General features: G+C 38.1%; 1 protein-coding gene across 1 annotated transcript in view; it reads left to right on the top strand.

Annotated features, from left to right (window-relative positions):
* The window catches only part of LOC149212883 (putative aldo-keto reductase 4), a 41,333-nt gene extending 15,697 nt beyond the window's left edge, over window positions 1–25,636 (top strand). The window contains exons 6-8 of the mRNA XM_089391917.1: window positions 24,443–24,600; window positions 24,692–24,794; window positions 25,090–25,636. Of these exons, the coding sequence (XP_089248043.1) occupies window positions 24,443–24,600; window positions 24,692–24,794; window positions 25,090–25,440 (612 nt within the window). The 3' untranslated portion in view covers window positions 25,441–25,636. The remainder of the gene's footprint in view (window positions 1–24,442; window positions 24,601–24,691; window positions 24,795–25,089) is intronic.
* Window positions 25,637–26,725: the final 1,089 nt, after the last annotated feature.

The raw sequence follows: 26,725 nt of genomic DNA, 5'->3' as shown, positions 1-26,725 counted from the left end.
GGAAGCATCCACCCTCCTGCAATGCCTAGCCTAGACTCTGTCTCCCCCTCCACCTCAACTGACATTCCCAATCCTTATGGCTCCTTCTCTGGCCGGTATCCCAACACCCGTAGCGGAAGGGGAAGAGCTCAGCTCCAAGGTGCACCCAGCTCCCCACACAACACAATTCCACTTCCACAGCACCCTTCATCGACATGTTATCACTGCTACTGTCACTATCACATTCTATGAAGAAATTGACCCACTGGCAGCTCCACCTGAGCACAATGCTGAGTAGCAGAGGGCAGCACAAAGAAATTGATGCAATCGCAACCCAGGCAAACAACAACTCGATGAAGATGTTGCCACCCTGCATGTCAAAGAGTTGTTTGGCAGTCAACAGGCTGCTGAAGGTATAATTGGCGACATGCAGGCTTTAGGAAGCAGATCGGGAGACACGTCCAGACTGCATGCAACTATGGGTAGCTCCACGGATGCCCATCCAACTCGAGGAAGCGGCACGTTAGCAGAAGAGGAGGATTGCTATCAATACGCGTGTTTGATCGAGGAAGAACTAGCCCCAAACAATCTCTAGTTTCGACACCTCGCAGCTAGGTGTCGCCCTTTTGCCAGGTGGATGCTTTTCTGATGACTCGACAATTTTGGTTATGTCTGTGTTTTCTGGTTATGTTTATGTAATGTCTGATTTGTTTTTGGTCAAAACTGATAACCCCTATGTGGGTTTTTTTACTTTCATGTACTGGTTTCCCCATTGTTGGGGAAGTCAAGGTTAGACAGTCATATTTTTTGATGAACGATACTCAACACTACTGAGGCCCCAACCTCACTGTAATTATATTTTGTCTCATATTAATAGAATAGTTTTACTTAGAAAAAAAATATATATATTATTCATAATATTTATAATATTAATCCTAGGGTTTAATATAAATCCATTTGGTTTATACCCTTGGTTGACCATGGTCAATCATGTTTATTTTAGGGTTTATTGGATTTACCTTAGGGTTATATTAGTATTAATACGTTGGGTTTTATTCCTTTTCGTTTATTAATCTAAGGGCTCATATTCATAGGGTATAATATTATTTATAGGGTTTATAATATTAATCCACAGGTTGAATATAAATCTCTTGGGTTTATAATCATGGTCAATCATGGTCCAACGTCACATTGTGACATGGATTTTCCCAATATGAAAATCAGTCATAATCCTAAGTCACATTGTGACAAAAATTGTCTCGATATGAAAATCAATCATGGTCAATCATGGTCAACCATGGTCCAATGTCGCATTGTAACAAAGATTGTCTCACTATGAAAATGAACCATGGTGAAGCATTGTCAACCATGGTGATTCATGGTCCAATGTGAAATTGTGACAAATATTATCTCAATATGAAAATCAACCATGGTCAACTATGGTCCAATGTCGTATTGTGACAAAGATTGTCTCAACATGAAAACCAATCATGGTAAACCATGGTCAACCGTGTTTATTTTAGAATTTATAGTATTTATCTTAGGGTTTATAACCTTGGTTTATATAATAACCCTTGGGTTTAATATTATTCCCTTGGGTTTCCAATCCCTTGAGGTTTTATTATTAACCCGTTGGGTTTATTATAATCCCTTCGGTTTATTAATTGAAGAGTCCATATTCCTAGGGTATAAATTATTCATAGGGTTTATAATATTAATCCTTGGGTTGAATGTAAATTCCTTGGGTTTATAATCATGGTCAACCATGGTCAATAACCATGGTCACATTATGTCATAGATTGTCTCATGGTCCAATGTCACATTGTGATAATAATGGACAACCATGGTCCAACATTGAATTGTTACAAAGATTGTGTCAGTATGAAAATAAACCATGGTAGACGAGGATCAAACATTTTTTTTCTAAATATGATTAAATCTATTAATGCAACAAAACATAGTACATGGAGGCACTGGCCTCTGCAGATCCTGTCTCAGGTTATGCCATGTTTAACAAAAAATAACTGAAAATGACTGCCCTCATCGGGGAAACCAGTCCAAAACTAGAGGAGTGTGTTGCCCACACAGGGGAATCAGCTTATAATACCATAGTGGAATAGTTTGTTGAACAAAACATCAACATTGAAAACAATTAAAAAAAAGAAACATGAGAAAAAACCCCTAAATTTGGTGATCGGGAGCTGAAAACCTGAAAGATACCTTGGCAACTAGGTGTCATTAGGTGGCGGAGGTTCTTCCACAATAAAACACCTGTATGCCTCCATGTCATCTTCCTCGTGCTATTGAGCTCTCGTCGGTGCTTCCATATTCATGTAGCCGCCTGGAAGATTGTGTTCCTGAGCTGCGCCTATTTGATCCAGAGCTTCACCATGGGTTCTGCGTGTCCCATAGCTGCTACAAGGAGCTTTCCTTCTGCTGGTGTTGGTTCTTTCCAGAGTGTTGTGAGCCAAGATATCAGAGCTTTGAGGCTCCTCTCTGAAAGTGACTCTAATGGTTGTAATTATGCAAGTGTGTTCTAGCGTGCAACAAAACTGGAACTGGGTAGAGTGGCTGGGTTGCTACGTCAAGACAGAGGTAGCAAGTGGTTGTGGAGTGTCAGCAACATGCCTAGGGCCAGCCGTCTGTGCATGCCCCCTACCACTGCTAGTGGTGGGATAACAACCCGTGAAATGATCCACCGTTGAGGGGGAGGAGGAATCCCAAGGGGTACAGTCAGAGAGGGACAGCGAGGGGGGACGAATTGCTCTTCCTCTGTTGCTACCTCTTCTATAGTGCATCGTGTGACACAGATGAGTCATATTCGCTTGGTCGAAATTGGGCCGATGAGGACTAGGAGGGGCAGAACGAGGGATGGAATGGCCAGTGGGAGGAGGATAATAGGGAATTCGAGGTTCAGATGTAGGATTCAGGGCCGAAGCAGTAGTGCAAAAGCAAAAAATCAGATTATGTGAGAAGTGGGCACCTTCTACCATTTCAATACAACAAAGAATTTGGCAACTTCTCCCCATTGTCGTGCATGAGCTCGGCTCTACAGCAGCAATGAGGCAGTTGCAGTTCAAAGGAGGCGGAACAGGGGTAAGGCGATTTGAAATCACCATCTTATGTATCAGAATGAGGTTTCCTTAGCCCGCACAAAGTATTAAAACGCCATTAATTTCGGCAGTGAGCTTTTGGGTGGAAGCATCAGTGGCCATGTGGCCGCGCCACTTGCTAGCCGAGATTTGCTGCGTTGTACCAACGCCTTTAATCACCCCCATCCCAGAAGGATCAACCGTGTTTATTTTAGGGTTTATTATATTTATATTTTGGTTTATATAACTTGGGTTGATGATATTAGTCTAATTGGTTTAATATTATTCCCTTGGGGTTATAATCCCTTAGGTTTTTAGTATTAATCTCTTGGGCATATTAGTCCCTCCAGTTTATAATATTGATCCCTTGGGTTTATCAATCTAAGGGTTCATATTTGTAGGATATAATATTATTGATGGGGTTTGTAATATTAATCCTTTGGTTTAATATAAATCCCTTGGATTTATAATCATGGTCAATCATTGTCCAACATCGGATTATGACAAAGATTGTCTCAATATGAAAATATACCATGGACAACCATTGTCAACCATCGTCAACCATCGTCCAACATCATATTATGACAAATATTATTTTAATATGAAAATCAATCTTGATCAACCATGGTCAACCAAGGTCCAATGTTGCATTCTGAGAAAGATTGTCTCACAATGTGCATTAATCTCTTGGGTTAAAGAATATTCCCTTGGGGTTTTAGTATTAATCCCTTGGGTTTATTATTCTTTGGGTTTATAATATGAATCACTTGGGTTTATTATTCCCCAGTCAACCATGGTTTATTATCATGTCAACCATGGTCCAACATGGAATTGTTATAAGGATTGTCTCAATATGAAATCAACAATGGTCAATCATGTTTATTTTAGTGTTTATAATATTTATCTTAGGGTTTATATAGGTTGGGTTTATAATATTAGTCCTTATTCCCGTGGATTCATAATCCCTTGGGGTTTTAGTATTAATCCATTGGGTTTATTATTCCTTTGGGTTTCTGATATCAATCCCTTGGGTTTATTATTCCCTTAGGTTTATAATATCAATCATGTTCAAGCATTGTCAATCATAGACAACCATGGTTGAATGTCGCAATGTGACAAGGATTGCCTCACTATGAAAATAAACCATGTTTAATTTAGTTTTTGTAATATTTATATTTGGGTTTACCAATGTTGGGTTTATAATATTAGTCCCTTGGGTTTAATATTATTCCCTTGGATTCATAATCCCTTGGGGTTTTAGTTTTAATCCCTTGCGTTTATTATTCCTTTGGGTTATTATTCCCTTAGGTTTATAATATCAATCATGGTCAACCATTGTCAATCATAGCCGACCATGATCAACCATGTTTGAATGTTGCATGGTGACAAGGATTGTCTCACCATGAAAATAAACCATGTTTATTTTAGTGTTTGTAGTATTTATATTTGGGTTTACCAATGTTGGGTTTATAACATTAGTCCCTTGGGTTTAATATTATTCAGCTTGGGTTTAATATTATTCCTTGACTTCATAATCCCTTGGGGGTTTTAGTATTAATCACTTGATTTTATTATTCCTTTGGGTTTATAATATCAATCCCTTGGGTTTATAATATCAATGATGGTCAACCATTGTCAATCATATCCAACCATGGTCAACCATGGTTCAATGTCCATTGTGACAAAGATTGTCTCACCATGAAAATAAACCATGTTTATTTTAGTGTTTGTAATAATCATATTTGGGTTTACCAATGTTGGGTTTTTAATATTAGTCTCTTGGGTTTAATATTATTCCCTTGGGTTCGTAATCCCTTGGGTTTTATTATTAATCCCTTGGGTTTATGTTTCCCTTGAGATCATAATATCAATCGCTTGAGTTTATTATTAATTTGGGTTTATAATATCAATCATGGTCAACTGTGGTAAATCTTGGTCTGACCTCACATTATGAAACAAATTGTGTCCACTTAGGGTTTATATACCTTGGGTTTATAATATTAGCCCCTTTGATTTAATATTATTCCCTTAGGTTCATAATCCCTTGGGTTTTTAGTATTAATCCCTTGGGTTTGTTGTTCCTTTGAGATTATAATATCAATCATTTGGATTTATTATTCCGTGGTCAACCATGGTTTATTATGAAGTCAACCATGGTGAACCATGGTCCAACATGGAATTGTGATAAAGATTGTTCAATATGAAAGTCAAAGATGATCAACCATGTTTATTTTAGTGTTTATAATATTTATCTTAGGGTTTATATACATTGAGTTTATAATATTAGTCCTTTGGGTTTAATATTATTCCATTGGGTTCATAATCCCTTGGGGTTTTAGTATTAATCCCTTGGGTTTATTATTCCTTTGGGTTTATAATATCAATCCCTTGGGTTTATTATTCCCTTAGGTTTATAATATCAATCATGGTCAACCATTGTCAATCATATCCAACCATGGTCAGCCATGGTTGAATGTCACATTGTGACAAATATTGTCTCACCATGAAAATAAACCATGTTTATTTTAGTGTTTCTAATATTTATATTAGGGTTTACCAATGTTGGGTTTATAATATTAGTCTCTTGGGTTTAATATTATTGCCTTGGGTTCATAATCCCTTGGGGTTTTAGTATTAATCCCTTGGGTTTATTATTAACTTGGGTTTATAATATCAATCATGGTCAACTTTATTAATCTCTTGTGTTTGTAATATCGATCCCTTGCGCTTCTTGATCCCTTAGGTTTTTAATATTTATCCCTTGGGTTCACTAATTCCTTGGGTTTATAATATTAAACGGTTGGGTTTATTAGTTCCTTGGGTTTATAATATTAATAATCCCTTTGGTTTATTATTCCCTTGATTTTAAAATATTAATTCTTAGGCTTTATTAATTCAACCATGTTTATTTTAGTATTTTTAATATTTATCTTAGGGTTTGTATACCTTGGGTTTATAATATTAGTCCCTTTTGTTTAATATTATTCCCTAGGGTTCATAATCCCTTGGGGTTTTAGTATTAATCCCTTGAGTAATAATAATATAATATAATCCCCGGATGCGGGTGTATCGCTAGGATGTTAATTTGATGGGACAGGGGTGCGGCGAGGTGGGACGACACCTGCCTACCCAGTACCGCATAGATAATCGCCAGTTGAAGGAAGAACTTCGACATTTGAGGATTGCAGTGTTCATTTGCTTCACCTCAAGCGGCTCAGATCCTCCCAGCCTGTCCTTCGATATGTTTATCGCCTCCGCACGCTCTGGACTGCACCGGACCTCTACTCTCTTCAATGCCATACTAATGGCGGGTGCTAATCGAGGAACCACTGAGGGTGATAAATGTAGGCTCAGGCATGGGATTACTATTGAGCCTTTGCTGCTTTGTCGTTCTCGTTATGATCTGTATGGTGCTGGCTCTTGCGAATTGAAAGGGGCAGCTAAGCTGGAGCTATGCTTTGGTATTCTCGAGGAGCTGCCTCCATCAATTCCCTGGTTTCTCTCTAGGGCCTCTGGCCCTCGTTTGGATGACTATCTGATTTGACCGTGCTCTGCCATTGTGGTGGCTCAGCCTTGTGTTCATATTGTTGCTGTTGTTTTCGCTATGCCCTGTCTTCGCCATAGAATGAGGTGCCACAGAGGTACTCCTCGACGTGTGCCCTCCAGCCCGTCCTCCAATTCTCCCTCCCTCTCCAGTGAATTCATAGCCAGCCATTACCCTCGCACTCGCAGTGGGAGAGGGCGTCTTCATCTGCCCAGCCATTACCCTGAGCCCCGTCCTCCAGACTCCACGTCTTCTCCCTCATTTGGCTCTGCGATTTTCACCTTCAACTGCTCTGTAAATCACCCAAGGATTACAACTCACATTTCGGTGTTCTTTCATGAGGAAGCCCAGGTGGGAGAGTCTAGCTCTCATCAGGAGAGCCTTGGCTCTGTCTCTGTGCCGAATCCATTTTTTTTGCAGGTTTCAGAGGCTCAAGATCGCAATGCTCTTGACATGGTGATGGCGCCGGCGGATCTTGGATCTTCTGTATCTGATGCTACTCGTGCAAGGGATCTGCCTGATTCCGGTTGGTGCATAATTGTGGAAGAGCCTCCAGATGATTAGTTCGCTCTTTGTTGCCTTTGTTTCTTGTCCTGCGGCCCATAATAGCGTTCAAGTTTTTGTTCAAGTTATTGTTCATGGGCAGTGTTTCTGATATTCTCTTCCTATCCTTCAGGGCAGTTGTATTTTACTACGGTTAAAATGTAATTTTACCCCTTTAATGTTAATAGAGTAATTTTATTTAGAATATATATATATATAGATATATATATATATATATAATAATTATTATTATTATTAATATAATAACTATTATATTATTATTTTAATAATATAATAATACTACATCTTCATCATGTCTAACTTTTCACATACTATAATATTACTATCCGTTATTATTATTTTATATTATTGTTATAATAATACAATAATAATTATAATATATTATTATAATAATAATATAATATAATAATAATTATTATTATTATTATTAATATAATAACTATTATCTTCTTATTATTATTATTATTTTAATATATTAATAATATGTTATTATATTATTATAATAATATAATGATAATATAATATTATTATCAATTATTATTATTATTAATTAATATTACTAATATTATTGCTATAAAAATATAATAGTAAATATATTATATTGTTATAATAATAATACAATATAATTGTTATTATTATTATTTTTTTATTATTATTAGTATTATATTATTATCATAATAATATAATAATGATTACATTATTATATTATTATCATAATAATATAATAATAATTACATTATTATATTATTATTTTTTGTTAAGATTTGTAGGACCATTCCATTTTCTATTAAATATAAACAAGTTTACACCACAAAGATAAACCGAATGGCCTCAATTTGCCCCGAAGGGAAACCAAGTCTCTCGGCCACTAGTCAGTTGTATAAACCATCCAAAAACAAAATTGTCTTAGACTTTTTACACCACACTGATAAATCGAATGGCCTCAATTTGCCCTGAAGGGAAACCAAGTCTCTTGGCCACTGGTCAGTTGTATAAGCCATCCAAAAACAAAATTGTCTTAGTCTTTTTAGCGAGGCTAGATATGTCTCTACTTCATGACCAAACACTACATAACTAAATAAACTAATAATGGCAACATAGAATTTAAAAGCTATCTACATAAGACAAAATTATGCATGGGTGTTCTAATCCTTCTTCTCCTTTGAGATAGATGCAATGGATGACGGGTCCTGGGCAAATTCACCAGGCATACCATACAGCTCCAGGATGCAAGGGATATGGCGGTCTATTATGTCCAGCCGAATGTCCTGTTTATGAAGCTAAAAGAGGATTTTCTCCATATCCTTCTTGTAATTTGGCAATCCTTGTAGTGTCACTACCATCCCAACTGAGATTTGCTCCATAGCCTTGCTTAATAGGCTCTTCATGAGCCAATACAGGTACAGAGTTTTCTTAAACTGAGTGATTCTTCCGCGGGTGTTTCCCAGATCTGGGACTAAGGTCCTCTAGTTTTCCATCTCCTCCTCTGACGCACTGCCTTGTTTCATTTCTTCTTCCCATTCTTCCAGCAGCTTCTAGATGCCCTCATCTGTCCCCTCACAGTAAGCTTCTATTGCCTCTGTTATGAGGTGTTCAATATATTTTCTGCCCTTGCGTGGCTCCGACGTGCTCGGCCCCTTATCTTGCTTGGGAGTCGGGCCTCTTCTGCCACATCCACGGCCTCACGTAGCACATGTCGTACCCTGATATCCTGAGCACTGATGACATCCATAGTAAGTTAGTTTGAAACATAGGATTGAAACAATACACCATGTCTTGCCTTGTTTCTCTTCACCACCAATTCTCGCCACAGTCTTGTTAGGGTGGGTCGGCGCCTACAGCCCCTAGTGGGGAAGGCCTTGGCCCCAGCCCCTTGAAGTGGCCTTTTCCCCCTCTCCAATTCTCACGGCCATATGTAGGTTTATCGTCCCATACCCATGCCAAGCTCTCATTCTCCCCTTGCAATCTGCAATATACCAGCTATGGCTTGGGTTCCTATCCCCCATTGCCTCCATCATAGAACTCTTGCCACTCATTTCCCCCGAGCTAGGTCTCCACCCATAATTTTTGGTAACCCAGTGCTTACTATGTGAATTGCGGGCATGGCTACATCCTAGGACGCCTACCACCTACTTTACCTTGCCCCCATCTATACTCCACTGCCCTTCCTGCATTACCCTGTGACTGAAAAGCTTCCCCCTCCCCTTGATGGCAGAGGACAACGCTTCCCAACCTAATTGTGGACAATTGCCCCCCCAACCGGCATGGGTTTACCCATTTGACATAGGGAAAAGACGCAAAACCAGGCCATGGCGAGAAGTTGCCTATCACATTGACACTAGCAATTTCCTATCCCCTGGACATACCCCCTTACATCCTAGCTTAACCACAACAATACCATAATAACAAGTTTGAGGTGGAGTCGAATAACATACCCGGAGTTCCCAGTTGTTCAACGACGACGACCCTGGTTCTTCACGTTCCGACGCTCACCACCAACTCTGAGCCACCACCCTTCTCCATAGACTATCGCACTAAGATTGCAAGTTGAAATACCCCTCCATCCAATATGCCTTGTCGTTCCTCGAGTCCTGCCACCTTGCCCACTTCCCCAGCTTGCCATCATGTCGAAGGACACCGCACCCCCTGCCTCGAACATGTAGGGGGTAGAAGTATTAAGTGCCCGAGTACCCAACATACCTACACCCATGTGCTCCCAGCTGTCGGCCCGCATCCTGATTGGGATTATTATTATATTATTATAATAATATAATAATAAGATAATATTATTATGAGTTATTATTATTATTAATTAATATTACTAATGTTATTATGAGTTAATATTATTATTATAATATTAATATAAAAATTATATAAAAATATATATAAATATATAAAAATATGGTTGTTATTATTATATAGTTATTAATAATCATAAATGGTAAATGTTTAAAAAATATATATATAATAATTATTAATGTGATTAATATAAGTTTCTCTGTATATCAACTATATTGCAAAATATAATTGTATATATATATTTCATATAAAGTATGATCCTATATCAACCATATTTATTAATATAATTGTTAATAATTTATACTACCAATCTCCAAAAATATCTGCCAAAATATTATAATGACTCGAAAGCCTAATGAGTGATACTTTATGAGTAACTCCATGTTGATTTAATGATTCTTCATGCACACTTCGCCGGATGACGAACGCCATGACGATTGATTCTGCATTCAGTCAGCAAAAAACAATTGATGTTAGGCCAGATGGATTGAAAGCCATGATGAATTGAACTTGGTCCGTTTAGCTTTAGAAGCCGTGATGAATTGAACTTGGTCCGTTTAACTTTAGAAGCCGTGATGAATTGAACTTGGTCCGTTTAACTTTAGACCACTGTCAGATGACGAACGCCTTGACGGACTGAATACAAATGAATTATTATTACGCCACATATACAACTCTATATATTGATGAACTCACCTGCCTCCATCTACATCTACCAGGCTGAGGACTGTGATGACCCCGTAAAAAAATGTAATTATTTGAAAGTTACTACAACATAGAAAACTGAATTGAAATAATATTGAGGAACTTATTTTCTTTTAAAGATATTCTGTTGATGTGACATGTGCACTAAATTAATGATTAAAGGAATTAATCATGAAGATATCTGAATTCCCAAAAGGGAACTAGAAAATAAAAGTTAGTTAATATAACCACCATCCCTAACTGGAAGGGTTTCCAGGAAAAAGGGAGGTGGGTGGAAAAACTCTGGGTTGTAGAGACAGGCAGAGGAAGAGGAAGGGAAGAGAGAACCCTGGAAAAGAAAAAAACAAAAAGACTAAGTCTGGTAAGGACCAGATAGTCAAGCACACAGTGCTGGCTTACTGAGGATATTGATCCGGTAAGCGGAAGCTTGGGAGGAGACTCAGGTCTTGAAAGACTGATCTCACGGTTGGGAGGATAACAAGCTTACACAGAGATTTGGCAGGAGACTGGTTCCAGACTCACCTTATCAGAGGAAACCAGGTAAGTAGCGGAACCTTTATGTCCCCAGAGTTATGTGTGTAATTGATAGACTGATTATTATTATTTGTGCAGTAGTAGTGAACAGAATATGTTATGGGTATACTATCTGTACCAGTTATGCTGTACGAATATAAAAGTTAGATTAAACTGAGAGTAGCATGATATTGATGTATAAATCTAGCATGATATTGTTGTATAAATCTAACATGATATTGCTGTATAAACCTAGCATGATATTGCTGTATAAATCTAACATGATATTGTTGTATAAATCTAGCATGATATTGCTGTATAAATCTAACATGATATTGCTGTATAAATCTAGCATGATATTGTTGTATAAATCTAGCATGATATTGCTGTACAAATCCAAGAAAGTATAAACTAAGAGTTAACTGTACGCGGGTACACACTGTTTGCTGTAAAAGGAAAACAAAGACGATGTTTATATATATATATATATATATATATATATATATATATATATATATTATATATATATATATATATATATATATATATATATATATATATATACTGTCTACCAAATACAGGCAGCGTATGTGTAAGAATCCCAGATAAAGAAATCAATGCATTTCGAAAGAATCCCTTATCCCTATCAACTAACAGTCATAGTCAAAGGGAGACCCAAAATGGAACTCGGCTACATAAGCAAGAATGGAGTTCTGGGTCGAACAATATCTTGACTTTATGGTTCATTATACACTAGTTCATACCCAAGCAAGTCTTGTGACAAAAACGACTATCTTTAACCGTAAACGGATATACATTTCTAAGAAGCAGACTTTTAGGAAAAACAAGTATACAGTAAGGGTATTCAAGATTAGATAATTTTTGAATCCGAGCCAGGTCGGATTGTATCAATGACTTCCTAGAGATCTCACAGCATCGGGTAAGGGCCGAAACCCTTGAGCTGAGAGACAACCGAGATATTATTCAACCAGAGGGTTGATATATATATATATGTAACATAGACAAAATTCCTTTAGAGATTGCGACAGTATATGTATGCATGTCATCACAAGTAATAAAGACCATGCTATAGCATTCATGTGGTCCTGCATCAACGCAGTGGTGATATATTCCAAAGAATCCATACGAATGAGAAGCAAAATGATATAAAACCATAGTCATAAGTTACTCAAAATCTTAGAGTTTCAGGTTATGGGAAAAACCCAGAATGGTTGGCCATACCTCTATGGCAATTAGAGGCAGGCGCGACGGTTCAATACCACACATATATACGGCGGGTAACCCATAATAGAAATGAAATAACCCTTAATACATTTTGGGAGCGAAGCGCATTCCATCTTAACTGAATAAGCAAGAACCCAGAACGGGAACTGTAATACAAGATCTAGATACTTCAAACCCTATGTATATATTTCATAGTATACTGTTAACAGTAAACGAAAATGGGCAAGTCATAGCGCCATACAAGTAACAAATTACAGTAAACATTGTCTGTCTAGCTATATAAGTCTATGATGAAAAACAGACAAGTTGGCATGAAGACCAGAGCTCAGAATAAACTACAGTACAGTGGTAATTACAAAATATACATCTGAGTCACAGATTTAAAACAAAATCTTCAGGCCTGTAACTAGAGAGAAATTCCCAAAACCGCCGTAAGCGAGAATCAATATGTCCTTAGCCAGACCAGAACGCATGGAACCGGAACGAAGGCATCCGTCCATCAGATCTGCGGCCAACCGTGCAAAGGTCAGGTTGAGGCCTGCCTTGGCACAAAGGATAACCCCTGTAGCCAGAGGTGAATTGAACCAGAAGTAACCAAGACTCATACATCTGTCGAAGTTAAATACCTGAGCATAGTTCAGCGGAACATTTCTGGAGAATCCTTCAACACCTTCAGATCCGGAAACCGCCGAGCGAAACCTGTCAAGCCAGAGAATCAGGGGATTACTATACCTTGCAACATATAAATCACAAACATGTTTAAAATCTTAATGGATGGGAAAAACATTACCTGGCTGGTTCAAGGGCGAGAACCATGGAGCAGAATCTCACCAGAGAGGGCATACATGGCTAGTATAATGGAGAAACTCAGCGCAAACCTCAGAAGGACACCCCATGCAGAAGTGAATCGGAGTGGAGCAGCTGCAGAGCGCCAAGCAGAATGACAAAAGCCTCGAAGAATCCGGAAAGGGGCGCGTATATACTCTGCCTGCCAACAGAGGTAACGTGGAGCGCCCCTGGCCCTTGATCTCATGCGGAAACATCCAACCGTTGATCCAAGCGCCAATGGCCAAATGCAAAGCGCGGGAGAACTCCAGACTTGACAACCTTACCTCAGTCATGTGAACAGGACGCTGAGAGTCAATGCTATTGCCGGGTGTCAAGCATACAGAACGCCAACAGTCATGGGCAGGACAACCTTGACATACGCGAATTGAAATCATAAACCGTAGCAACTGTGGTATAATAAAGTTTGGGATTAACCAATGATTAAACCCATATATGATTAATATGACCTGCCACACCATAGACTGCATAGGTTAAATATATACATGCGAGGTGGTGGCCTTTACAACCAGATTTATAATGAAGTGTCGGTATTATAAGTCCCAAAAAAAAAATTTATGTGTGTTTAATTATGTAGATATGTGACAATTGGTATCAGAGCCCAGATTATCCATACTGTGGCCTCTGGGATGTGAATAAGTATTAAAAAGATGAGAAGATCATGATGACATTAATAATCTTTTGGAAAAACAAAATTGTGCAGGTAGCTCACAATGTTATATGTTTCATGATCAGACCAGGCTAGTCAAGAAGAAGGAAAAGAGCAACAAAGGTATCACAAGTGATAGTTAGCATGCAGGGGTCTGGCAGCGCACCGCACAGGCCTGCAGCCTATATGGGGCCTGCAACAAATTTTGGAGACAATCCAGAATTATGGGTGCAGCTGGGCGAGGAGACCCGCAGCACGAATCTGGCCATACTAGAAACCGTTCAAGAACTGAAAAATGAAATGGCCCGGCTCCGGGAAGACAATGCACGATTGACAATGGAGCAGGAGAGGATATTAAAAATTCTGTCTGACAAATAGAACCCGCCACTAGCTAACCCCAGTGCAGAACAGCAGAGAATAACAGAGGAAGAACGCTATCACGCAGAGTCTAAAATCCCTGAAGAAGGAGAGGACCAATCTGCTAATGCATCAGAACAGCAGACCTAAAAGTGTGAAAAGGTGGAATTGCAAGGAGAATTTCGAAAGATTAAACCCCCACATTACGATGGGGAACAAGAGGAAGCAGCTGAGGCATGGCTAATCAACATGAATAAATACTTTCAGTTATATGAATATGACCATAACTTGAAGGCACGATTGGCCATCTTCCAGTTACAAGGGAAGGCGACACTGTGGTGGGAGGAGGTGAAAATTGTTAAAGGAGTAACTGAACGAACCATAACATGGGAAAAATTCCAGAAATATTTCAAGGAGAGATACTTGACGGAACGGTTTTATGATGAGAAGGCAAAGGAATTCCATGATCTGCGATTGGGACAGCAGACTATGGATGAGTTCATCAATCGTTTCACATCTTTGCTTCGCTATGTACCCTACCTTAAAGAAGAAAAAGCCAAGGTGCAGCGGTTTGTTAGCAGCCTACCCATGTATATGAGGGAAAGGATTGAATTTGACAATCCTAGAACAATGGATGAAGCGATTCGCAAGGCCAGAATCTGCTATCAGCAGAGCAAACAGAAAGGGGACAGTTCCAACAGAAAATGGAATGAGAAAAAGAACAGTAAAGCTGTTGGAAATAATAAAGGAAGTAGAAGCGATGGGATCAAAGGTAGCAGCAAGAGCCAAAACAGTAGAGCAGCACCGAGAAGTGCATTCAGGGCCAAGTCCATCGGTGAAACCAGAATGAGTGAACAACCTGCCAAGATGGATAGTGAGGGAACAACCAGACCTCCAGTGCAGTGCTAGGGTTGTGGTGGACCGCACTATGTCAAGAATTGTCCGCAAAGGAAGGGAACTGACCAGATATCCCAGATTCATGAGGCATCAACCGTGGGTGACGTGGGACGAAGTGAGCCAAGAATTAACGCAGCCTTGGACGACCGCCAGGCAGAATATCAGCCCACCATGGTAGAGTTTGAAGGTAAAATTTTAAACCTCTCCATCTCTGTTCTAATTGATCCTGGCGCAACTTTAAGTTATATTAGTCCAAAGATAGTTGAACAGTGTAAATTACAGCCTGAAAAATTCAGGAATCCTTGGCTGGTACAACTAGCTATAGGAACCAAAAGACGAGTAATGGCAAAGGTCAAAAGCTGTCCTATAGTCATAGCAGGACAGCCAGTGGTGGCAGACTTGGACGTGCTTCCCCTCGGGTCCTATGATGTCCTAATTGGGATGGACTGGCTAGAAAAGAATTGGGCTCTAGTGAACTGCAAAACAAAGGTTATACGGTACAAGGATGATGCTGGAATAGAACAATATATGCAGGGAATTAAACGACCCGTGCAGATCCGACCAATCACTGCATCTCATCTGGCAAAATGCATCCGGAATAGATGCCAAGTGTATGCTATTCAGGTGGGCTATGCAGAAACTAAGAATAAGGAAAACCCATTAGAACACCTCCTGGTGATAAAAGAGTTCGCGGATGTATTTCCAGAAGAAATCCCTGGATTACCTCCCAAGAGGGACATAGACTTCACCATTGAGTTAATACCAGGAGCTGCTCCAGTTTCGCGAACACCTTATAGAATGAGTGTACAGGAGTTGACTGAATTGAAAATGCAGCTGCAAGAGTTGCTAGATAAAAATTATATCCTCCCCAGTGTATCTCCATGGGGAGCTTCGATGTTATTCGTCCGAAAGAAGGATGGAACTCTTAGAATGTGTATTGATTACCGGTAACTAAACAAGCTCACAATTAAAAATAAATACCCTTTACCTCGGATCGATGAGCTTTTTGATCAAGTCAAGGGAGCGACAGTATTTTCTAAAATCGATCTGCGATCTGGATACCATCATATCAGAATTAAAGAAGAAGATATCGCTAAAACAGCCTTCAGGACCCGGTATGGACACTACGAGTTTGTAGTGCTGCCTTTTGGTTTGACTAATGCACCTGCCACATTCATGTGTTTAATGAACAGCGTGTTCCATCCATTTTTAGACAAATTTGTACTAATATTCATTGATGATATTTTGATCTATTCTCGCTCTAAAGAGGAGCATGAGGAACATCTTCGGATGGTACTGCAAACTTTGCGAGAACATCAGTTGTATGCTAAGCTCAGCAAATGTGATTTCTATAAAGAGGAAATCCAGTATTTGGGTCATGTGATTTCTAAGGAAGGGATTGTCGTGGATCCTGAGAAAATAAAAACCATAATGGATTGGCCTGTGCCAAAAGATGTGGCAGATATCAGATCCTTCATGGGATTGGCTGGATACTACAGAAGATTTGTGGAAGGTTTTTCAAGGGTGGCATATCCCATCACGTCTTTGCAAAAGAAAGGAAGGTCATTCAAATGGAGTTCTGAATGTCAACAAAGTTTTGAGAAGCTTAAGCAATTACTCACGTCTGCTCCTGTTTTAAGTATAGCTGATCCGAACAAAGACTATGTGGTATGTACCGATGCCAGCGGAGAAGGCGTCAGAGGTGTGTTAATGCAAGAAGGGAGAGTGATAGCCTATGAATCAAGAAAATTGAAAGAACATGAGCAGAAGTATTCTGCTTATGATTTGGAGTTGGCAGCTGTCATACATGCGCTGAAGATGTGGCGACACTACCTTCTAGGAAGGAAATTTCTGTTATTAACAGATCATCATAGCTTAACAAACTACTTTAGTCAGCCCACACTGAATGCAAGACAAGCCCGTTGGGCAGATTTCTTAAGTGGGTTCGATTTTGACATCAAGCATCTGAAGGGAAAGGAAAATCGTGTAGCCGACGCTCTAAGTCGAAAGGTACAATGTTTGTATGAAATTACATTCAGTAAGTGGGAAAATTCCTTGCAGGAAATGATGAAAACAGCAGCAAGCCAAGATGCTGAATACCAACGGTTGAAGCAGCAAATGCCACTTTCCAGCGAGGGAAGTCCGCAGGAATATGAGATTAGCAAGGATGGAATGCTGCTTTACAAAAAAAGACTGTTTGTACCAAATGACAACAACCTCAAAAACTTAATCTTGAACGAATTCCATACTAGCTATTACGTTGGCCATCCCGGGTACCAGAAAATGCTGACTGCACTTCGGAATCAGTATTACTGGCCGGGAATGAAAAAGCATGTGGCTGAATATTTAGCGCGATGTTTGGAGTGTCAGCAGATCAAGACGGAGCATCAGCATCCGGCTGGATTATTGCAACCCCTGCCCATTCCAGAATGGAAATGGGAAATTATATCAATGGAATTCATAACTGGGCTGCCTAAAACAAAAAGAAACAATGACTCCATTATGGTAGTGGTTGATAAGCTAAGCAAGGCAGCACATTTCATACCCGTACAATCCACCTACAGCGCAGTGCAAATTGCGCACATCTTCATGCAAAATGTGTTCAGACTTCATGGACTCCCAAAGACTATAATATCAGATCGGGATGTAAAGTTTACGTCCGCCTTTTGGAGAGCGCTATTTGCAGAATTGGGTACACAGCTGAATTTTAGCACAGCTTACCACCCCCAGACTAATGGACAGACGGAGAGAGTAAATCAGATGGTGGAGGACATGTTGAAGGCATGTGTCATGCAGAAACCGACCCAATGGGAGGACTATTTGCATCTGGTAGAATTTGCTTACAACAATGGATATCATACATCAATTCAGATGTCTCCATTCGAAGTCTTGTATGGACGGAAATGTCGGACGCCCTCAAATTGGAGTGGCCCGGAGGACAAATTAAGATTGGGACCAGAAATGCTCAAGGAGATGGAGGACATGGTCAAAAAGGTGCGAGCCAACCTGAAGGCCGCTCAAGATCGGCAGAAAAATTTTGCAGACCAGAAAAGAAGATTCAAAGAGTATCAAGTGGGCGATCACGTTTACATCAGAATTCAGGCCAGGAAGAGCACTCTGCAGTGGAGCAGTTGTGCTAAGCTTGTACCCCGCTACTTCGGACCTTTTCAGGTCTTAGCGAGGGTTGGGCCGGTATCTTATCAGCTAGCCTTACCTAGCCACATTAGAATTCATAATGTTTTCCATGTATCCATGCTTAAGAAGTATGTTTATGACCCTAAGCATGTGATCAAGTGGCAGAATATAAGGGTAAGGACTTTTTTTAGTTGAACTAATTGAAAAGTGATCGGAACAAAAGACTGATACTGTTATTGGTTGCAGGTCGAACCGGAAGGAGAGGTCCTGGTCGAGCCACTGAGCATTCTCGATAGGAGAGAAGTGCAGTTGCGGAAGCGGGTTATTACCCAAATTAAAGTGCAGTGGCAGCACTATGGGCCTGAAGAGGCCACTTGGGAGGACGAAGATCTGTTTCGCAAAGCTTATCCGGAACTGTTTGGAGACACTAGACATCGGGACGATGTCCAATCTCAGGAGGGGGAGATGTGATGACCCCGTAAAAAAATGTAATTATTTGAAAGTTACTATAGCATAGAAAACTGAATTGAAATAATATTGAGTAACTTATTTTCTTTTAAAGATATTCTGTTGATGTGACATGTTCACTAAATTAATGATTAAAGGAATTAATCATGAAGATATCTGAATTCCCAAAAGGGAACTGGAAAAGAAAAGTTATTTAATATAACCACCTTCCCTAACTGGAAGGTTTTCCAGGAAAAAGGGAGGTGGGTGGAAAAACTATGGGCTATAGAGACAGGCAGAGGAAGAGGAAGGGGAAGAGAGAACCCTAGAAAAACAAAAAGACTAAGTCTGGTAAGGACCAGATAGTGAAGCACACAGTGTTGGCTTACTGAGGATATTGATCCAGTAAGCGGAAGCTTGAGGGGAGACTCAGGTCTTGAAAGACTGATCTCACGGTTGGGAGGATAACAAGCTTACACAGAGATTTGGCAGGAGACTAGTTCTAGACTCACCTTATCAGAGGAGACCAGGTAAGTAGTGGAACCTTTATGTCCCCAGAGTTATGTGTGTAATTGATAGACTGATTATTATTATTTGTGCAGTAGTAGTGAACAGAATATGTTATGGGTATACTATCTGTACCAGTTATAGATAATAATGTTGTACGAATATAAAAGTTAGATTAAACTGAGAGTAGCATGATATTGCTGTATAAATCTAGCATGATATTACTGTATAAATCTAACATGATATTGCTGTATAAACCTAGCATGATATTGCTGTATAAATCTAACATGATATTGTTGTATAAATCTAGCATGATATTGTTGTATAAATCTAACATGATATTGCTGTAAAAATCTAGCATGATATTGTTGTATAAATCTAGCATGATATTGTTGTACAAATCCAAGAAAGTATAAACTAAGAGTTAACTGTACGCGGGTACACACTATTTGTTGTAAAAGGAAAACAAAGACGATGTTATATATATATATATATATATATATATATATATATATATATATATATATATATATATATATATATATATATATATACTGTCTACCAAATACAGGCAGCGTATGTGTAAGAACCCCAGATAAAGAAATCAATGCATTTCGAAAGAATCCCTTATCCCTATCAACTAACAGTCATAGTCAAAGGGAGACCCAAATGGAACTCGGCTACATAAGCAAGAATGGAGTTCTGGGTCGAACAATATCTTGACTTTATGGTTCATTATACACTAGTCCATACCCAAGCAAGTCGTGTGACAAAAACGATTATCTTTAACCGTAAACTGATATACATTTCTAAGAAGCAGACTTTTAGGAAAAACAAGTATACCGTAAGGGTATTCAAGATTAGATAATTTTTTAATCCGAGCCAGGTCGAATTGTATCAACGACTTCCTAGAGATCTCACAGCATCGGGTAAGGGCCGAAACCCTTGAGCTGAGAGACAAACAGGATATTATTCAACCAGAGGGTTGATATATATATATATATATATATATATATGTAACATAGAGAAAATTCCTTTAGAGATTGCGACAGTATATGTATGCATGTCATCAAAAGTAATAAAGACCATGCTATAGCATTCATGCGGTCCTGCATCAACACAGTGGTGATATATTCCAAAGAATCCATACGAATGAGAAGCAAAATGATATAAAACCATAGTCATAAGTTACTCAAAATCTTAGAGTTTCAGGTTATGGGAAAAACCCATAATGGTCGGCCATACCTCTATGGAAATTAGAGGCAGGTGCGACGGTTCAATACCACAAATATATACGGCGGGTAACCCATAATAGAAATGAAATAACCCTTAATACATTTTGGGAGCGAAGCGCATTCCATCTTAACTGAATAAGCAAGAACCCAGAACGGGAACTGTAATACAAGATCTAGATACTTCAAACCCTATGTATATATTTCATAGTATACTGTTAACAGTAAACGAAAATGGGCAAGTCATAGCGCCATACAAGTAACAAATTACAGTAAACATTGTCTGTCTAGTTATATAAGTCTATGATGAAAAACAGACGAGCTGGCATGAAGACCAGAGCTCGGAATAAACTACAGTACAGTGGTAATTACAAAATATACATCTGAGTCACAGATTTAAAACGAAATCTTTAGGCCTGTAACTAGAGAGCAATTCCCAAAACCGCCGTAAGCGAGAATCATTATGTCCTTAGCCAGACCAGAACGCATGGAACTGGAACGAAGGCATCCGTCCATAAGATCTACGGCCAACCGTGCAAAGGTCAGGTTGAGGCCTGCCTTGGCACAAAGGATAACCCCTGTAGCCAAAGGTGAATTGAACCAGAAGTAACCAAGACTCATACATCTGTCAAAGTTAAATACCTGAGCATAGTTCAGCGGAACATTTCTGGAGAATCCTTCAACACCTTCAGAACCGGAAATCGCCGAGCGAAACCTGTCAAGCCAGAGAATCAGGGGATTACTATACCTTGCAACATATAAATCACAAACATGTTTAAAATCTTAATGGACGGGAAAAACATTACCTGGCTGGTTCAAGGGCGAGAACCATGGAGCAGAATCTCGCCAGAGAGGGCATACAGGCCTAGTATAGTGGAGAAACTCGGCGCAAACCTCAGAAGGACACCCCATGCAGAAGTGAATCGGAGTGGAGCAGCTGCAGAGCGCCAAGCAGAATGACAAAAGCCTCGAAGAATCCGGAAAGGGGCGCGTATATACTCTGCCTGCCAACAGAGGTAAAGTGGAGCGCCCGTGGCCCTTGATCTCATGCGGAAACATCCAACCGTTGATCCAAGCGCCAATGGCCAAATGTAAAGCGCGGGAGAACTCCAGACTTGACAACCTTACCTCAGTCACGTGAACAGGACGCTGAGAGTCAATGCTATTGCCGGGTGGCAAGCATACAGAACGCCAACAGTCATGGGCAGGACAACCTTGACATACGCGAATTGAAATCATAAACCGTAGCAACTGTGGTATAATAAAGTTTGGGATTAACCAATGATTAAACCCATATATGATTAATATGACCTGCCACACCATAGACTGCATAGGTTAAATATATACATGCGAGGTGGTGGCCTTTACAACCAGATTTATAATGAAGTGTCGGTATTATAAGTCCCAATTTTTTTTTTTATGTGTGTTCAATTATGTAGATATGTGACAAGGACCAACGAGAAGAAGCACTACTATATTACCGGATCGATCGATTGAGTGCCGAGCAGGAAATGATATCTCTTATCCGACATGCAGTCTCGAGAGGTGTTACTTTCCTGGACACTTCGAACGTTTATGGCCCTTTCACCAACGAAATCCTCCTTGGAAAGGTAGGACTGATGTATGGGCTTTTCTCTTTTCCTTCGACATTCAAATAAGATTAAAAATTGAACTCTTAACTTAATGTTTAAGAATACTTTAAAAATACACCTAATTACTTTATATCCAAAATCCAGTAAACACCTTATAATTACTATTACCAGTTTTCATCCACAATAATAATTAAAATTACTATTACTATAATTACACCTTATAATTACTATTACCAGAATAATTAAAATTTTGAATTTTCGTGATAAATAAAACATTGTAATGTTTTTTCTAATTAAAATGATTTCATATCCATTTAAAAAAAATAAAAATGGTTAATTATTTTATTTTATTTTTCTATATGAAATAATCTTTTTCTATTTTTATTTAAAATATATATATATAATTTATTTAATTTTTAATATAAAATAATTAAAAAAATTAAAAACAAAAAAATTATCTATAAAATGTGAGTAAATTATTATATTAACATTTTATACATGATAATATAAAAGAATCATTATAGGTTTAATAATACTTTATATATATATATATATATATATATATATATTAAAGAATATGGAATAAGATAAACATATGTTAATTTTTTTTTGTAAGTTTAGATAAGACTTTCTTATCTTCCAGTTTTTACATGTTTTTTATTCACCTTATTTCTGGGGAGGGTAGCAAAAGAATGGAACCCAGCCATTGGCACTTGAGCTACTCTTGTGGACAAACATATGTCTATTTACTAGAATAAAAATAAAAATTACATTTAAATTCTATATGATAATATATAAAATAAATATGTGATAATATCTGTGTGAAGATTTTTCGTGGTTGGTGTTGTTGGATTACCGAATCTAAAAATGGCCGACAGCGTCCATATCATTGATTAATCTTTTCACTATAGAACTAGATTCATCATCAACATCAATTTATCTTATCTATAAAAACGGCATAAAGAAAATAGTAAATATAAATTCTATCTGATAATATGTGGTTTTATATATTGAAATAAATTTTGGCTTTCGAAGAAATTATCCAACTACAATCAGCTTACTTATATTTATAACTAGCAATGTCCCAAAATATTGTACCCTAAACCTGCAATGTCCCGAAATATTGTACCCATAACCAGATTACTGTTTTTTTTAAATGAGAACGACATGACAATTGATCCTGGGGTTAGTCAAAGGAAAGACCAATTCATCCTAGACCACATTAATGATTTCGAACGCCGTGATGGATTTATTTCTTACGGCATTGAAGTAGCAGGGCAGGTACATATACATATATTTCCATCTATATATATACATGGGGTGAAACTCGCTTGTATCCATCTACATCCGAGGCTAAGGGCGAACGAGAAGGAACGGTTCTATATTACCGGATTGATTGTTTGAGTGCCGCGCAGAGAGCAGAGCAGAGCAATGGCGGGATTACCATCAGTGGGCAGATTACGTTTGGGGTCACAAGGATTAGAAGTATCAGCATTGGGGTTAGGTTGCATGGGCATGTCGGCCTTCTATGGCCCTCCAAAGCCCGACCAAGAAATGATATCTCTCATCCGCCATGCCGTCTCCCGAGGTGTCACTTTTCTTGATACTTCGGATATTTATGGCCCTTTCACCAACGAGATCCTCGTTGGAAAGGTACGACTGTTGTATGGGGTTTTCTCTTTCCTTCTATTTGCAATTATCTAGAGCTTATCCAATTTTGATAGAATTTTTACCTGCGGTATGTTGTTTGCAGGCCATTAAAGGAATTAGAGAGAAAGTCCAATTAGCCACAAAGTTTGGAACTAGTTTTGTCGATGGAAAACTGAAGATTCGAGGAGACCCTGCATATGTCCGTGCCTGCTGCGAAGCAAGCTTGAAGCGACTTGAAGTGGATTGCATTGATCTTTATTACCAACATCGTATTGACACTGAAGTCCCCATTGAAGTTACGGTATGTGCTGTTGCAATAGCTCTGGTTTACTTCTGGAATGATTCTGGATTTCAGAATGGATTTCAGGTTTACTCCTGGAATGGTTCTGGATTTTAGAATGGAGGCTTAGGTGAAAAAAGCAATTTTGTTTTACCATTTAGGAATTCCTCATATTGAAATTTTTATGGTCAAAATTTTTGTTATTAAGTATGACTCATCTACATCTTCAGCACAGATATAGTTATCTCATCTTCCAGACAGAAATGAACCACACTCAATGGCTCGAAATCCACCATAAAACATCCATATAAAAGAAGCAAGATCTCTCCGTAACTTTTTTGTCCTTTTAAATACAGCTGTTTGATGTGGTGCTTTTTGTGTCCATCTGTGACAGATTGGAGAGCTGAAGAAATTAGTTGAAGAAGGGAAAATAAAGTACATCGGACTTTCGGAGGCGTCCCCATCGACAATTAGAAGGGCTCATGCTGTTCATCCTATAACAGCAGTTCAGTTAGAGTGGTCTTTGTGGACTAGGGGTGTAGAGGACGAAATTATTCCCACTTGCAGGTATGATTAGATGTTGGAGTTGGCATTTTCCATATTGTTATTAGCTTTGTATTATGAATTGCTAATTAACATATGAACATTCTAATGGCAGAGAAATCGGTATTGGAATTGTGCCATACAGCCCTCTGGGGCGGGGTTTTCTTTCATCCGGAGCAAAGTCAGTTGAAAATTTAACGAATAATGATGCTAGAAAGGTATATCTGCGTTTATCTATATTTTATTTGAGTTTAGTATTTTAAAAAAGAATGTTGATATATAAAAAAAGTTGTATTATAAATATAAGTATTGCTTTAAAAGTTAAAGTTAACATTCTTAATCTTATTTGATATTTATCCGAAACATTTCATTTTAATACCCGTTCCCCGAAATTACTGAGTTCATTTTCTCAGGATTATATTGAGTTACTAGTAATGCATTGATAAATTTCTGCATTTTATTGTTTTGTCGAAGGTTTTTTACAATTTTAGTAAGTATTAATGTTTTGTACAGACAATGCCAAGGCTTACAGAAGAGAATCTTGAAAAGAATAAGGTGAATTTTGCAAAGATAGCTGAAATAGCTTCCAGCAAGGGATGTTCTCCGGGTCAACTTTCACTTGCTTGGATTTTTCATCAGGGAAATGATATTTCGCCCATTCATGGAACCACCCAAGTGAAGAATTTAGAAGAAAATATTGGTGCTCTTTCTGTGAAGATCACACCTGATGAGATGAAGGAAATAGAAAATATATTATCCAATTATGGATTCTCAGGAAATCGATATCCTGATGATCACCAGGATTTCACGTGGATGAACTCAGAAACACCTCCTTTCTCTTCATGGAAGGTTGCCGTCTCATAGTTTTTAACATTGTTTTCTGCGAACAAAGCAAAATCGTCATTTTCCTGTCTGTTTTAAATAGTATATGCTCGGATATATGGTTATAAATATTATGTTGCTTCCCTCTTAAGAAGTTGAGTGTATTGTAAGCGTCCTATCCCATTCCTATAATAGCGGCGTTGTGTGTTGTATGTCGTGGAGACAACCTTTAATGGCTTTTGTCGATTTGTAACAATATTGATTTCTATTATCAAATAATTCAGTTTAATTTAGTTTTTAAGATGGGATTAAAATGTGTAATAGATAAGATATGTTTAGTTGATATATATAATATAATTTATCGTTAATTGATGTTGTTATAGCCTTATGAGGTGTTTCATAGTTAATTATGGGTAAGATGATGTTAAGTTAATATTGATAATTTTTTATATAATTAATTTTTAGTTTATTTTTTAAAATAAATTGTTTTTTTTTGCACTTGGAAAAAAAGTTGAATAATTATATATATATATATATATATATAGATATATATTTTCGTAATATGTATGCTGATTTTTTTACAATGTTTTTTTAGATTGTGTATCATATGACAAGGAATATTTAAAGGTTAAGAAACTAATATGTTAAAATATTAATAAATATTTTTTTAGACAAACTTTTTTAAAATGAATAATTATTTTTGCAAAATAACTATAAAAAGATTGATTTTTTTGGGTGAATACTATTATCATTAGAAACTAAAATTTACACAGTGTAGCATATATCCTCAAGTTAGCTCTTATTGTGGAGAATAAAAGTACACTCTCAATAAAGAGGAAAGAGATACATCAGTTTTAACATAGACAAAAAGAAAATGACTAAGATGGAGAAATTGGCCTAAATAACGATTTACAAAGTTGACTAAAAAAAAATAATTATGAAATCCATCTCCAATATCATAACATATCTAAACGAAGGATTTGTATCTAATGTTGGCATATGAATGGGTCCATTTTAGTTCTCTGGAATGCCACTAGTTCTTGGAGGAATACCAAGGTGTCACTGAATCCTTTACATTCTCGCATCCATATGCCTCTGATGCTTGTGCAAGTGTTCAAGAGAATGCACGATATCCATACATTTCTTGTTCCAGTCCAAGAGTGTCCAACACAATAAAAATTCCATCTACCAAATTCCAATATAAGTCTATAGTCTACATGTATTTATTGAGCATTCCCCTTGTGTGTCCAAGCAGTCCATTCAATCAACAACTTCATGTTTGAGAGAGCAGTCCTATGAGAGGATGATTCTCCCTTAGATTAAAAGA

Source organism: Pinus tabuliformis, chromosome 1_1, assembly GCF_031772625.1.
Source record: "Pinus tabuliformis cultivar Carrire ecotype Pingquan chromosome 1_1, CPIR1, whole genome shotgun sequence".
Lineage (NCBI taxonomy): Eukaryota > Viridiplantae > Streptophyta > Pinopsida > Pinales > Pinaceae > Pinus > Pinus tabuliformis.
The sequence above is the reverse complement of the archived record's forward strand: the minus strand, read 5'-3'. Positions and strand labels throughout refer to the sequence as shown.